The sequence below is a fragment of the Copadichromis virginalis genome, linkage group LG14 (genome assembly GCF_057382275.1).
Source record: "Copadichromis virginalis isolate Kocher_CV1m ecotype Utaka linkage group LG14, C_Virginalis_male_GT1.1, whole genome shotgun sequence".
Lineage (NCBI taxonomy): Eukaryota > Metazoa > Chordata > Actinopteri > Cichliformes > Cichlidae > Copadichromis > Copadichromis virginalis.
In genome coordinates this window covers 21668253-21680630 of record NC_140631.1, presented here as the reverse complement: position 1 = coordinate 21680630, position 12378 = coordinate 21668253, and the positions used below count along the sequence as shown (strand labels likewise).

General features: G+C 41.6%; 3 protein-coding genes across 7 annotated transcripts in view; 1 reads left to right on the top strand and 2 right to left on the bottom strand.

Moving 5' to 3' along the window:
• The window catches only part of fam168a (family with sequence similarity 168 member A), a 47820-nt gene extending 44525 nt beyond the window's left edge, over positions 1-3295 (bottom strand). For both annotated transcript variants that reach the window (XM_085429906.1, XM_085429907.1), the window contains exon 1: positions 3097-3295. The gene's annotated coding sequence lies outside the window, so the exon portion shown is untranslated. The remainder of the gene's footprint in view (positions 1-3096) is intronic.
• A 710-nt stretch (positions 3296-4005) lies between these two features.
• kbtbd3 (kelch repeat and BTB (POZ) domain containing 3) lies at positions 4006-11138 on the top strand. Of its 3 annotated transcripts, none has more exons than XM_085429901.1 (10): positions 4006-4116; positions 4976-5267; positions 5381-5546; positions 6426-6608; positions 7068-7241; positions 7345-7635; positions 7796-8038; positions 8136-8426; positions 8552-8701; positions 9804-11138. In XM_085429901.1, the coding sequence occupies exons 2-10, from the start codon at positions 4987-4989 to the stop codon at positions 9924-9926; spliced, it is 1902 nt and encodes a 633-aa protein (XP_085286027.1). In that variant the 5' UTR covers positions 4006-4116; positions 4976-4986; the 3' UTR covers positions 9927-11138. The 3 variants fall into 3 exon arrangements, with proteins under 3 accessions (XP_085286027.1, XP_085286028.1, XP_085286026.1); XM_085429902.1 differs by lacking the exon at positions 4006-4116 and adding an exon at positions 4591-4727 and having other exon boundaries at positions 5034-5267; XM_085429900.1 differs by lacking the exon at positions 4006-4116 and adding an exon at positions 4591-4727.
• On the bottom strand, positions 10840-12167 carry sln (sarcolipin). 2 transcript variants are annotated; one of them, XM_085429904.1, is made up of 2 exons: positions 11933-12167; positions 10840-11486 (listed from the first exon to the last, which is right to left on the bottom strand). In XM_085429904.1, the coding sequence occupies exon 2, from the start codon at positions 11475-11477 to the stop codon at positions 11382-11384; it is 96 nt and encodes a 31-aa protein (XP_085286030.1). In that variant the 5' UTR covers positions 11478-11486; positions 11933-12167; the 3' UTR covers positions 10840-11381. The 2 variants fall into 2 exon arrangements, with proteins under 2 accessions (XP_085286030.1, XP_085286029.1); XM_085429903.1 differs by having other exon boundaries at positions 10840-11537; positions 11933-12150.
• Positions 12168-12378: the final 211 nt, after the last annotated feature.

Here is a 12378-nt window from a genome sequence, read left to right as displayed (position 1 = left end):
AATCCACAATATATTGATGTAGAACAAAACTGTAATATGCACGCAGGCAGCAAGGTGAGAAATGTTTCCCAATTTATTACTATGAAGCACAATGGTACAGGTGCGCTAAATGTCATCTCAAACCAACACGTAGAAAAATACAATTTTAAATTAAATAAAGCATTACTTCTTCTTTTGGCTGCTCCCTTTACGGGTCGCCACAGCGGATCATCTGCCTCCATTTCACCCTCCCTTTAATATCCTCTTCTGTCACACCAGCCATCTGTATATCCTCCTTCACTACATCCACAAATCTTCTCTGTGGTCTAATTAAGGCCTTACTTAATAAAACAAAAAATTATTTTCAGTGCTTAATCACCATTTCATGTGGATTTCATGAAGGTATGACCTACGAATGGTTTGCACGTCTATTTTAAGTGCTGCTTAATCGCTTCAACTGATAGTTAATCAGGAATAAAATGTTGGCCAATTTGTCTGATAATGCTGTAATAACCAATGTTACTTTTCAGGGAAAAGTTCAAAAGCTCCCTTTTTCTCAGTGTGTGTTGCTGCCATCTTTGGTTAATAATACAGTGAAACATCTTTTGATTTTAGACTGTTTGGCAAAATACTGGGACACATTTATTATATTTTTCTAATCTTGATTTTATCCAAATGAACAACTGAAAAAATAAATAACCCCTCTTGATTGATTCCTATACAAGAGAAATATTCAGAGTCCCCAAAATGCAGTTGAATGAATCTTTATGTACAGCAACCTTATTATTACTATTAACCATTGATTTCTTCTAAGATGGTCCAACCATTGAAATGTTTACATCTGCTAACCTCTAAAAGAACAGTAGCATTACTGGAGGTTGAAGTTGAGGGACCGGGAGCTGGACGAGGCACAGGAAATGAAGGTGACTCTGGAAGCTGCCGTCTGTCGGTGCTTCATTCGCCGATCTGTGATGAGCAAATCACTAAGTGGTTCAAACCACACGGGAATGAAGTGCTGGAAAGCTCTGTTACAGAACCGCTGTCTGTCGTAACATTAAGTGACTCCCGCTTTCAACAGTCTGACGGTTTTATGGCTGCGTTGTACAGCCTGCCATTCATATACATGAGCCTGCACCCCACACATGCCAAAAGCCATACAACATCCACCGTCTTCCTCAAGCGAAGTAGACAGATGAATCAACTTTAGCATATAGGAACAACACTAGATCTCATCCAGTAGGAAAAAACAAAACCACAAACGTAGTATTTTCTGAGTAGAGCTCCTAAAGCGAACCACTGACCTTTAAGTTAATATACTTTCATCTGGTGGATGCAGTTCTAGTGGATGCCTTTTGATTTATCTAGAGTCACAAAAATAAAGTCAGCCTTTAAAAAAGACTTCCTTGTTTGTATATTAATAAGATTTAGGGTCTTCAGTCCCCCCCCCGCCCCAATCACAAAGGAAAGCATTTCTAGATGTCATAATTACAAACAGGACGAAAGTATCACCTATTAGAATCACTGAATGTCTATCATCCACAGAGCAGTGTGCATCTTCCAGTCTCGATCGTAGACTATTATTTTAAATGTACATAGTTTGCTTACACAGTAATGCTCTGGTGAAGCCAACAACAGTAGCATCTCACAAATCCCTTTAGACAGATAAGGCTTCTTGAATTAAATGGGATTAGTAGTCAGTGACTAAAGCAAGTAATCCCCCACCCACCGCCTACAAAAAAGGGAAAAAGAGATGATGGCAAAAAGGATTCATTTCACTGATAAGACTAGTCAAAAACAGGAGGGTAAATAAATAAATAATTGCCTGTAACATTTGGAATAATCCTATCTGATATGCACCATTTAAACACACATCTTGTAGTATCAAGTTTTTTAAAAAGTGCCTTTAACTTCTGCCACTGCTCGTTGCATTAGGCATAAATAAATGATCCAGCTTGCATATGTTACCCTGAGCACTGCACTTGGAACTGGCATGTTCACTGATTTCCTATACTGTATACGACGAAAAGCAATTAGATTTAAATCAAATTGAGATGAATAAATAATGACAACGAGCATTAGTTGCAGTGGATATCTGTGCACAGCAGCTAAGTCCTGGTGTAAGTGACATTCAGATAAAGTATACATTTGTTATGAACCCAGGCAGGAGTTGATGGGCACTGACATAGTTAGCCACTTTAATCCAGTGTGCAAACATTTGCACATGCAGAGTAAACCTTTTCTACCCATTTTGACCTTTCCCACTTCTCTCATTCGTCTCCTTCCCCTAAATTCAGCGCCAAACTCTTAACAAATTTAACTCCAGAAACAGTCATTTTCTCCATAGTGGCTGCTGTAGCCTTGAGGCGTTTGTATTTACCCTCACATCAGTGGTTAATATGTAGATATATCAGTCAGAGTGTGGCATGCACTGGCAGTGCACTGCATACCAGAGATAGCAAGCAAAGCCAAAACAGCGATGGTTGGACAAAAATGGTCACACTCAAACAAGCTTAAGACACCATTTTGAAAAATCCACCGATTTCTAGATAACCACTCCGAGATGCCATCTTGCCAATTATCACTAGATTAGCCAGCGTTAGCATGGCGATCCATCCATTCCGAAACACTCCGTGCAGGAATCTGCACGGGTCACATATTACTAACGTTAGCTTAGCTTGCGTGCTAGCCTGAAAAGCCAGTCGCTAACCCGTCGTAGCATCCCTGCATCTCTCGGCACACGCTGCCCCATTTTAAAAAAACGCTAATTAGCAAGTTAGCCGGGGCAAAATTAGCAATGACAATGAAAACCACTCGCAGCAGGTCAGACCCGCAACGCACTGGGAAAACAGCTGCTAACACTACTACCTGGCGGACGACAAATAAAGTGAAAAAACAAAACAACAAAAAACCTGACACATGCTTCAAATAGTATCACTTTAAGTCCGCTGTTTAAGCTAGCCGCTTTAGCTTAGCCCGCTAGTTCCCCACTGTAGCCACCACGGAGGACAATTAAAGGGATACGGAGGGGAAAAAAAGATAGGAAAAAAACCCCGAACAAGCATCAAGAAAACACACAGACATTTCTCCTCTTTGTGATAAAAAGCATAAAAGACTTACCAAAGCTACTCGGTCGATCACGGAAGGGAAAAAAGGAAAGATTCCCCGAATGTGTACGTGCTCTCTCCCGTGTGAGTGTGCTGCCTCGGGTCGGTGCGGACTGGCTCTGCTACAGCAGCGTTTTGTCGGGCCAGTGGCGATGGGAAGACAGCTTTCACCCGGAGAGACGGCCACAGTGTGGGGGATGGGGATGCACTGCCGGGAGGGGAGAGAGGGAGGGATGCAGGGATGCAAGAGACAGAGGAGGGGGGCCAGACCCACCAATAATATAAACTGGAGAGGCTCTGATAATAGCCCGATAATATGTACACCGATTCAGTGCAGTCTCGTAAAAACTGAAATCAGTAAATGGCGTTAGTATGTGCTGCCCGTTTACACTGATTTCACTCCAGTTTCACAACAATGGGACGGTCTCTGACTTTTATAGGATGGTCTGTTGTATTAAGATGAAGGAGGATAAAGCATATAGAGTATAATGACTGTTTTTTCCCTTTTTTTGCTTTTCTGTATATTTGCATTTTATCCATGATTGAGCCCACGTTTTATGTAGTAATAGCATAATAATAATAATAATAATAATAATAATAATAAGAAGAAGAAGAAGAAGAAGAAGAAGAAGAAGAATTGAATTGTGTCTACAAAAGCTCTTATTCTGTAATCATGTTTTTCAGGCGTTTTCAAGAGTGTGTTTTTGTGTCACTGTGGTGGTGAGACGGTGTTTTGAGAAACCGTCCTACTTTGGCAAATCGTCCAACCTGCATTATAATTTGACCCTAACCCTAACCATAAGAAATATTCACAATGGGTTAAAAAATGATGTAAATTTGGGGGTTGTGTTACGCGCATGCGCAGCGTTTGCGCAGAAACAACGGTTAGGATGGTTTGTGAAGTAGGATAGATTCCCAGAACAACACGATACTGCAGCACCGCTTTAAGTTCACGTTCTAATTCAGATTCAATGGCTGTTGTCCTATGCATCCCCATAATCATTTCTCCGCAGCACGGCAGCGTCACCCAGTGGTAAGAAATATTACTGCATCAACATAGTGTCAATGAGAAGCACACAGGAGTAAAGTTCTGCCCATAGGAATTTTCCGTGTGACTCAAAATTACTTGATATGTTTGAGATATGTTTTCATTTGCAACAGAGAAAGCACCCATGGTTAACTAAGCAAGCTAACCTGTATAACTGCTGAACGTTAACTGTTCTAAACTTGTAACTAAAGCAAATAGAAAGGCTGACCAGAACACTCGCCAGAAATAACCGACCAATAGGGGAGAACTACAGTTCCCAGCGGCCATTGCGCCTTTTTCTGCAATAAATAAAGAGTACAACGAAAATAAATGAGGGGGATATAAAGGAGACACGGGCATTATTCTTTTTAGGGAAAATCGCAAATTCAGTAAACAAGATGACAGGAAGAAGACGATTAAACGCAAAAAAACAAACAAAAAGCGGACTGAAATCTCGCGTGATTTCAGGCTTCCGGAAACTAGAATAGCATGAGAGCTCTCCGAGGTGCTGACACTGTCTTGAGTATTACTTGTCCTGCCTCAGACTAACTAGCTGCATATTTCACGCATTTTATACTCATATATTTTTGACTTTTAACGTCCAGACATCACCTCAGGTAATATCTAATGTGCTTATCTTGAATGCAGTAATCGTGTCAGACACTCAGTGTCAGACACAATGATACTACTGCATGTCTTAATGGTAGAGGAGGACTGGACTGTGTGTTACAGATCTGTTCATGTAAATTAGTTTGTTGCATTCTTGTATCTCTTATTCCCTCTGTGTGTGCGTGTGTCTCTCACAGACTCACTCCATTACTATAAATTGCATCATTTTTCTATTCTTTTTTTTTTCTTTTTTCAGATTCTGGCATAATGGATGAAAATCATGACTTGTCCTTGTGTTTGACCAACACCCACAGCCCCTGCAGCAGCAACAGCCCACCCAGCAGTAAACCTGGCAGTGCTCCACAATGCAACGGGGTCTCAGAGCGCCGGACAATGCTGCGGGTGTCTGAGTCCCATGGACTGCAGCTCCTGGGCGTGCTCAGATCGCTCAGGGAGAGAGGCTTGCTGTTTGACTTCACCATTAAGGTGCAGGAACGCAGCTTTCCCTGTCATCGCTGTGTTCTTGCAGCATGTAGTGATTTTTTCAGGTATCTATCTATCTATCTATCTATCTATCTATCTATCTATCTATCTATCTATCTATCTATCTATCTATCTATCTATCTATCTATCTATCTAAACACATGTGTCTTGGGTTTAGGGCCATGTTTGAGGTGGATATGCGAGAGCGTGATGATGGTTCAGTAACGCTGGGTAATCAGTGTCCAGCAGCGGTGGCTTCTTTCCTGGACTTTGCCTACTCTGGGGAGGCGCTCATCACTGATGGCAACGTAGACATGTTGTTTCAGCTCGCCTCTTTTCTGCAGGTAGAAATGCAACTGCTTCATCTTCCTTCTTACCCTTAAACATGTTCATTTTGCCATGACTTCCTGGGATACTGCAGTAAATCAATAATCTTATTATTAATAGTTATTGTACCAGACTGTCGGGGTCAAGAGAGAGCTGAGTAATCACTGAAAGAGTAAGATCATGAATACAAGCGGCCAAAATGAGCTTCCTCTGCACGGTGGCTGTGCTCAGCATTACAGATAGGGCAACGAGTTCAGACATCTGGAGGGATCTCTGAGTGGAGCCGCTGCTCCTGCGTTTCAAAAAGAGTTGAAATGGTTTGAGCATGTGGTTAGGATGCCTCCTAACCAAGCTTCCCACTGGGAAGAGACCTCAGGGTAGACCCAGAACCTGCTGGAGAAATTATATTTGTCACTTGGCTTGGGAACACCTCGGGATCCTACTGGAGAAAACTGAACAGTTTGCCTCAGGAGAAGGATGTCTGGAATGCCTTGTTACCTCTTTCCCCCATAAAGATGACACTTGATGACCTCCCCTGTACCCTTGAAAGACAAGTTTCGACACCTCGGTATTTATCAATAAAGATTTGGTTGGATGATCATTAGAATAGTTTCAGATTTTTTCTGAGGCTAGGCAGAGACCATTCTCACTGACCTCTGCTGCAAACCTTGATGCATTTTGTTCTTCAAGCAGGTATGAAATATAACAGAAATAGTTCAGTTCAGAAGGAGCTTCAAGTCTTACTCCTATTAGGCTTTAAAGGGGTAAAGAGTTAAAGACCGAACACTTAAAATGAAAAAATCTATAGTTGTGACAGTCAGCTAGGCACTTATCTTCTTGTTGCCAAATGTCATTTTAACATGAAAATTTCCCTGCTCTTGCTGTTGTGCCTTCAGGTGTCTGTCCTGTCCAAAGCATGCAGCGACTTCCTGATAGGAACCATGGATCTTTATAACTGTCTGTCTCTCTTGTCTCTGGCTGAGGGATACGGCTCAGCCTCTCTCCTGCAAAGTGCCAATGAGTTTGTGGTCCAGAACTTCTTTGAACTCTCCAAAACGCAGGACTTCCTGGATATGCAGGTGAAACCCAATCTTGCACCTAAACATTGCATCTATGCAGAGAAAGGCTGGAGGCTGATCAGAGTCTCTGTTGTAATTTATTCTCTATATCCAGTTGCTAAACACTTCATTATGTCTGACTTAAGAACTAGTTAAGGCTCAAAGCACCAATGATGTTGGATTTCTTGCATATTTGGTGGGATTTTTCATATTATTATTGAGATATTTTGGTTCATTGTTATAACAGTTCTGAAATCCATTAAAGCAAAAATAATATGCAACTCTTATTGTTTTATGTATGTATTGTTATCATTAATAAGCCCAATAGTTAAGCTAATGGTTCCTCTGCAACATGTAAAAAACATTGTATACACAATATATTTCATTAAATCTGCTTCTATATCAGTAACAAAACATCTTTTTGTTTCATGTTTTTAAGCTGACAAATACATCACATTAAAAAAAAGTAACTCTTTTCAGGTTAATGTCTTGGAGTTGTGCCTCAGGTCAGATGCTCTAAACGTGCCCAGTGAGGAGGCAGTGGTGGTGTCGCTCCTTGGATGGATTCGCCATGATCTCCCAGGAAGACAGAAGCTGATGCCGGGATTGCTGTCTCTGACCCGGCTGCACCATCTTCCTGCACCTTCACTAAAGGTACAACCGAACCTTTACCTGTACTGGGTTTAAAGACTTTTTGCAGTTTGTGGATTTGTGATCGCATCACCTTTCCTGTGTTGACTCTTACATTCTCTCTTAGTCTCTGTGTGATTCTGACCCTCTCCTCTGCAACGATGAGTCCTGTCTCGCCCTTGAGTCAGAAGCCCAGAGCAGACAGACAAAGCACAATGGCCTGCTCACTGATGCCAGGCCTTCCACCACGCAGAGTTATATCTACATCCACAAGACAGAGGAAAATGGAGAGATCCGGCACACCTTCTGCTACTGTCTGGAAACAGACCAGTGGAAAGAGCTGGGCACAGGGCAAGAAGAGGGGACAACTATGATGCCAGATCCACCAGGATCTTACCTTACCAGCTATGCTGAGAAGGTAAGGTTTACAGCATCAAATGAAATAATGTCAATTTGTGAATATTCTTTATAGTTATATGGTGCTGTTTACTAGAAAAAGGCATCATCTTTTCTTACTCTTTGTCCTTGTTGACTAAAGATTTTGATCACCATCTTTTCTGCTATCTACTGGATTGAAGATGTTTGTCACAGGTGGTTGCCAGGGAAATTGCTGCCGGGCGATACGCCTCCACGTGGCTGAACCTTTCCATGATGCCACTGATGAGGTTTGGTGCTTCTGTCCCGTGACCTTAACCTGCACACCTGCACCTGCCATGCTTAAGCCCAGAACCATGCACACAGCTGTAACGTGCCTGGATCGAGTGTATGTCATTGGAGGACGGACCAAGGGATCCAGAGGGGGGGCTCCCAGTCTGCTGGAGGTAACAGTGTTGGTTGGGATATGCTTCCATTAGTAGGTCATGGAATCAGTCATGGCCAACAGTGTTGATCTAATTCATGTGCGGTGTTGGATTTTAGGTGGAGTATTATAACCCTTTGGCTCAAACCTGGCGCTCTGTCAGTCCACTTCCCACTGCTATCTTCTACCCTGAGGCCAGTGCTTGTGGCAGTGTAATCTATACGCTGGGGTCAGAGGTGGAGATCACAGACTCCTTTAACCCCTCACTCGACTGCTTCTTCTGCTATGACGCCCTGCAGGACCAGTGGAGCCGCCTGGTGGCAGAGTTTGGCCAGTTCTTCCACGCTACACTGGTCAAGGCTGTGTCAATTAATAAAACACTGCACCTCTGTGACTTATCTACATACAAAGTGAGCAACGATTTAGTTTATCAGTCATGCCATTGCAGCCAGAGAGCCTTAAAAAGATTCTGAAGCTTAATTCTGTGGTAAAATACACTGAGCTTGTGTAAAAGTGTCCCCTTTTTTCTTTTCAGGTCTACAGTTTTTGCCCAGAGACCTGCGTCTGGAAGGGTGAAGGATCATTTGAATGCGCTGGGTTCAATGCCGGAGCAGTGGGCATGAGGGACAGAATCTACATTCTGGGCGGAGACTATTCACCTGATGAAATCACTGATGAGGTTCAGGTAGGATAGAAAACTCACATTTATATTGCTAGGAACTGAATAACCTTTACCTTTAACCCAGACCCAGACAGAAGTTTACAGACTCTTTATGGGCATGGATGTCATGATGATTTTGGGCTTTTAGTGATTTCTTTGAACTCTTTTTTTCCCCAGAGCGGGATGATTGTAAATCATACGTTTTTAATGACTTTAAATTCAAACTTGAAATTCGAATTTATTTGGGAATTTTTTTGCAATCCACTCAGGGTCAAAGGCATGCATACAGGCTCAAATACATACACGCATCCTTTTTTCCCCCCCGCCTGTCCCGTTTGGTTCTTTTGCCATCAGAATTATTGTCTAAAGGCAAAGAAAGATGCCCAACGGATTTACATGCACACATCCTAATATAATCCTAATATTTGGTTAAATGTACTTTTGCAAGCTGCAGACACTTTTGGTAGCCATCAACAAGCTTCTGGTACAATTCCAGGTATTTGAGCAGCCTTCTCTGCAGAAATAGTAGAGTTTATTTAAATTGCTTGGATTCTTGGCATAGACCTGGTTTTTCAGCATCACCCACAAATTTTCAATAGGGTTGAAGTTGGGGATTTGGGAAGGTAATTCCGGAAGCTTAATGTTAGCCTGTTTTATCCATTCGAAAACTAGTTTTGATGTGTTTGGGATCATTGTCCTGTTGGAAAAACCGATTGTGTTTAAGTTTCAGCTCAGCTAGCTGTTAATTTTAGGTGATGTTGAATAATTTGAAGGTCTTCCTCCTCCTTCATTATTCCATTTCATTTTACTTATTGCACTATACCAGTACCACTGGTAGTAAAACTGTATGGATACTTTTGACCCTGTAGGGATTGGAGAAAATACAAAAACAAATTTAAAGTTCTGCAACCAAATTTTCTTAAAAAAAAAAAAAAAAAAAAAAAAGTTAATATGTATATAGTGTACAATCATTCCAGTCTGGAAAAAGCACAATTCAGAGAAATCATTTGAAACCACAAATTACCATGATATTCATGCCTATGATGAGTGAATTTCTGACTACACCTGCACTCTTAGTTTTTACTAATTTAACTGTCTACTGTTTTCTTTCTTACTACCTACGCAGGTGTACTACAGTGGGAGGAGTCAATGGGAGGAAGTGGCACCCATGCCCAAAGCACTCACAGAGTTCCACTGCCAGCTCATCAGCTTCAACAGATATAGAGACCCGTGGGGTGATACAGCATAACTGATGGCAAACACATACATGCCCACCAACGCAGCAAACATGCAAGCGAAAGTTTGATGTCTGTGTGAATGAGCTTCCCTCGGCTTTCCAAACTGTGTGCATGACGGACAGCTAACACTTCAAGAGAGAATGCTATTCCCGTATTTAACCAGCAAATAGACACTCTTGAAACATAGCTCTCTTTTGAGAGAGTATCGTAGCCAAAGATAGGCAACTGACACCACATTTCCTGTCACAGATCATCAGTATATGTGAACACATTAACCTAGTCTATTAATTTTTTTATTTAGGGTCAAGTTTGATCTTTGTATTGTATGTGCGGAGCTCCTGTCATCATAGGAGCTTTGCTGTCACTCTAATTATTGCCCCTCCCATGGAGGACCCCTTTAGAATTCTATTTTAGTATCCGAGTATTTTTTTTGACAGCATGTTACAGATAGAAAATCCACATAAATAATTAGCATGTTCTGTAAACTTACCAGCCTTCTTGCAGCTACAGACTCTGTTCAGGAATTCAGACTTCTTTCATTTTTCTGAATTTGGGGATTTTGATTTTGATTTTTTTTGGCAGGAATACACAAATTATGCCACAGAGAGCCTCTGGGAGGCAAGCCTCTCTTGCTTTTACTTTAAAGGGGAAAATCAGTCAACAGGTCAACTTTTGAAAGCACATGTCAGTATGCACTTTAATCAGCTTGCCTTTATTCTGTTACTACATTGCCATGTGTCCATGCATGTTCTGGTTCTCCTCTCCGGGTGCACACAACAGTTTTTCATGTGCACTTTATCAGTCATAGAGAAACACTCTGTAGCTTCAAAAGGATAGTATAGACTAAAGTTTAACAAACCTGCAAAGAGCAAATGTGGGTGTGAATCATGACTGCATGGCAAGTTTGTGCTGAGAAACAGAAGCTAAACAAATGAAAGACTGTTTAATGTTAAGAAGTGATCATAAACATAATGCTTCAACAGTCGTGTTGTCTTGTTTTATGAGTTTGTCGTGTTCATCCCTTTGACAAAAAAAACTGAAAAATTGGACACAACAGCATTGTTAAATGTGTTGGGCACTTAGACATACAGACTATGGTATGCACTCCTGTTTATAGTGACATTGCATTTTTTTTTAGAGTTTTCAAGCCATCCCATTTGGGTTTTCAACAATTTTATTCTTATTTATTAACCCTGACCACTATGCTGTGATTTCACATTCATGGCCTTATTCAAAAAAACTAAACAAAAAACACTAAAAATACAGATTCTGAACTATTTTATCCTTCATAGTTTGTCCCGGCTATAGTAACCACTTATTGTTGACCTCACATGAATAAGCAGAGCTATAGGTGTAAACACTGTATTATAAAATTTAGCCAGCAGCCAAGTCTTCCGATAACCCGACGCACGTGTCTCTCCATCCCCTCCGCCTCACGTCCGTTTCCTCTCTCATTGCTTAATTTTTTAGTCCTGGTAAGATTTCACCAGCAACCACATCAGCAGCACAGTGATTAAGACGATCATGAAGTTGAGGAACAGCTCCTGCACCGAGCGATCCATGGCAGCGTGCTGGATGGAGAGGATAGGTGAGACAGTCGAGGAGAGGTTGGTTGCTGTAAACTTTTAAGACAGAGGTAGGAAAAAGAAACTGCGTTTCAGTTGTTAAAGTGTAGACAAAAATGCAATACACAATGGTGCACATGCTCTGTGCTGGTTTATGCAGTCCCTGTTACAACAGGTTAGAGGGATCAGTGACTTCTCTGCTGAGTTACTGTTTACAGTCACCAAAGGTCAGCAAAGAAAAGGACAACAACATCCCCTCATATTAGCATGGGGCAGAAACACACGCAAAGCATACACCCTAATACACTAATAAATCAGGTTAAACATGTTCTATACATTTAGAAGTTGGGCTGTTTTGATATGTGCCATTAATAGCTTAGATAAAACTGGCAAAACTGAGGCTTTGCTGAGGACAATAGCACAAAGCCAGACCCAGTCGCAGTCGCTGTTACCTTGATTGCTTGGCTGTGATCGCACTATGAACAGGACAAAGAGAAAGCAAATGTTATCGTCCGCTCCTTGCCTTGCCCTCCAAGAGAAGTGTTTCTTCTTCTTGGAAATGTCTCGATTGCAGCAGTTCTCCCCGTATCATCTGTTTCTTGCTGTTGTCCAGTTTTCTGCTGTTGCCAGGGGCACGGCCTGCTCCTAAAGTAGCCAACCTCAGTGGACCGCCCATGGTTCACATACACACCGACTGATGTCAGACACCAATTAAACAACCAATAGAGTGTGTTATTTTCCACAATCTCATCCACTGGAGTTTTCCTACCCATAACCATACAGAGTCTGTTTCTCTCGCTCTCATACACACACACACACAACAGAGGAGGGTCTCAGGGTTATTTATAACACATTATTGGAGATACTAGGTGGATTACAGTTGTTCCAAACATAATAC

Bases quoted from the DNA above. Each gene is read 5' to 3' on its own strand.
- kbtbd3 (XM_085429901.1), top strand. From the start codon at position 4,987: ATGGATGAAAATCATGACTTGTCCTTGTGTTTGACCAACACCCACAGC. The intron at 8,039-8,135 runs GTAACAGTGTTG...GTTGGATTTTAG, and splicing joins GGGCTCCCAGTCTGCTGGAG to GTGGAGTATTATAACCCTTT. The intron at 8,427-8,551 runs GTGAGCAACGAT...TTTTCTTTTCAG, and splicing joins GTGACTTATCTACATACAAA to GTCTACAGTTTTTGCCCAGA.
- sln (XM_085429904.1), bottom strand. From the start codon at position 11,477: ATGGATCGCTCGGTGCAGGAGCTGTTCCTCAACTTCATGATCGTCTTA.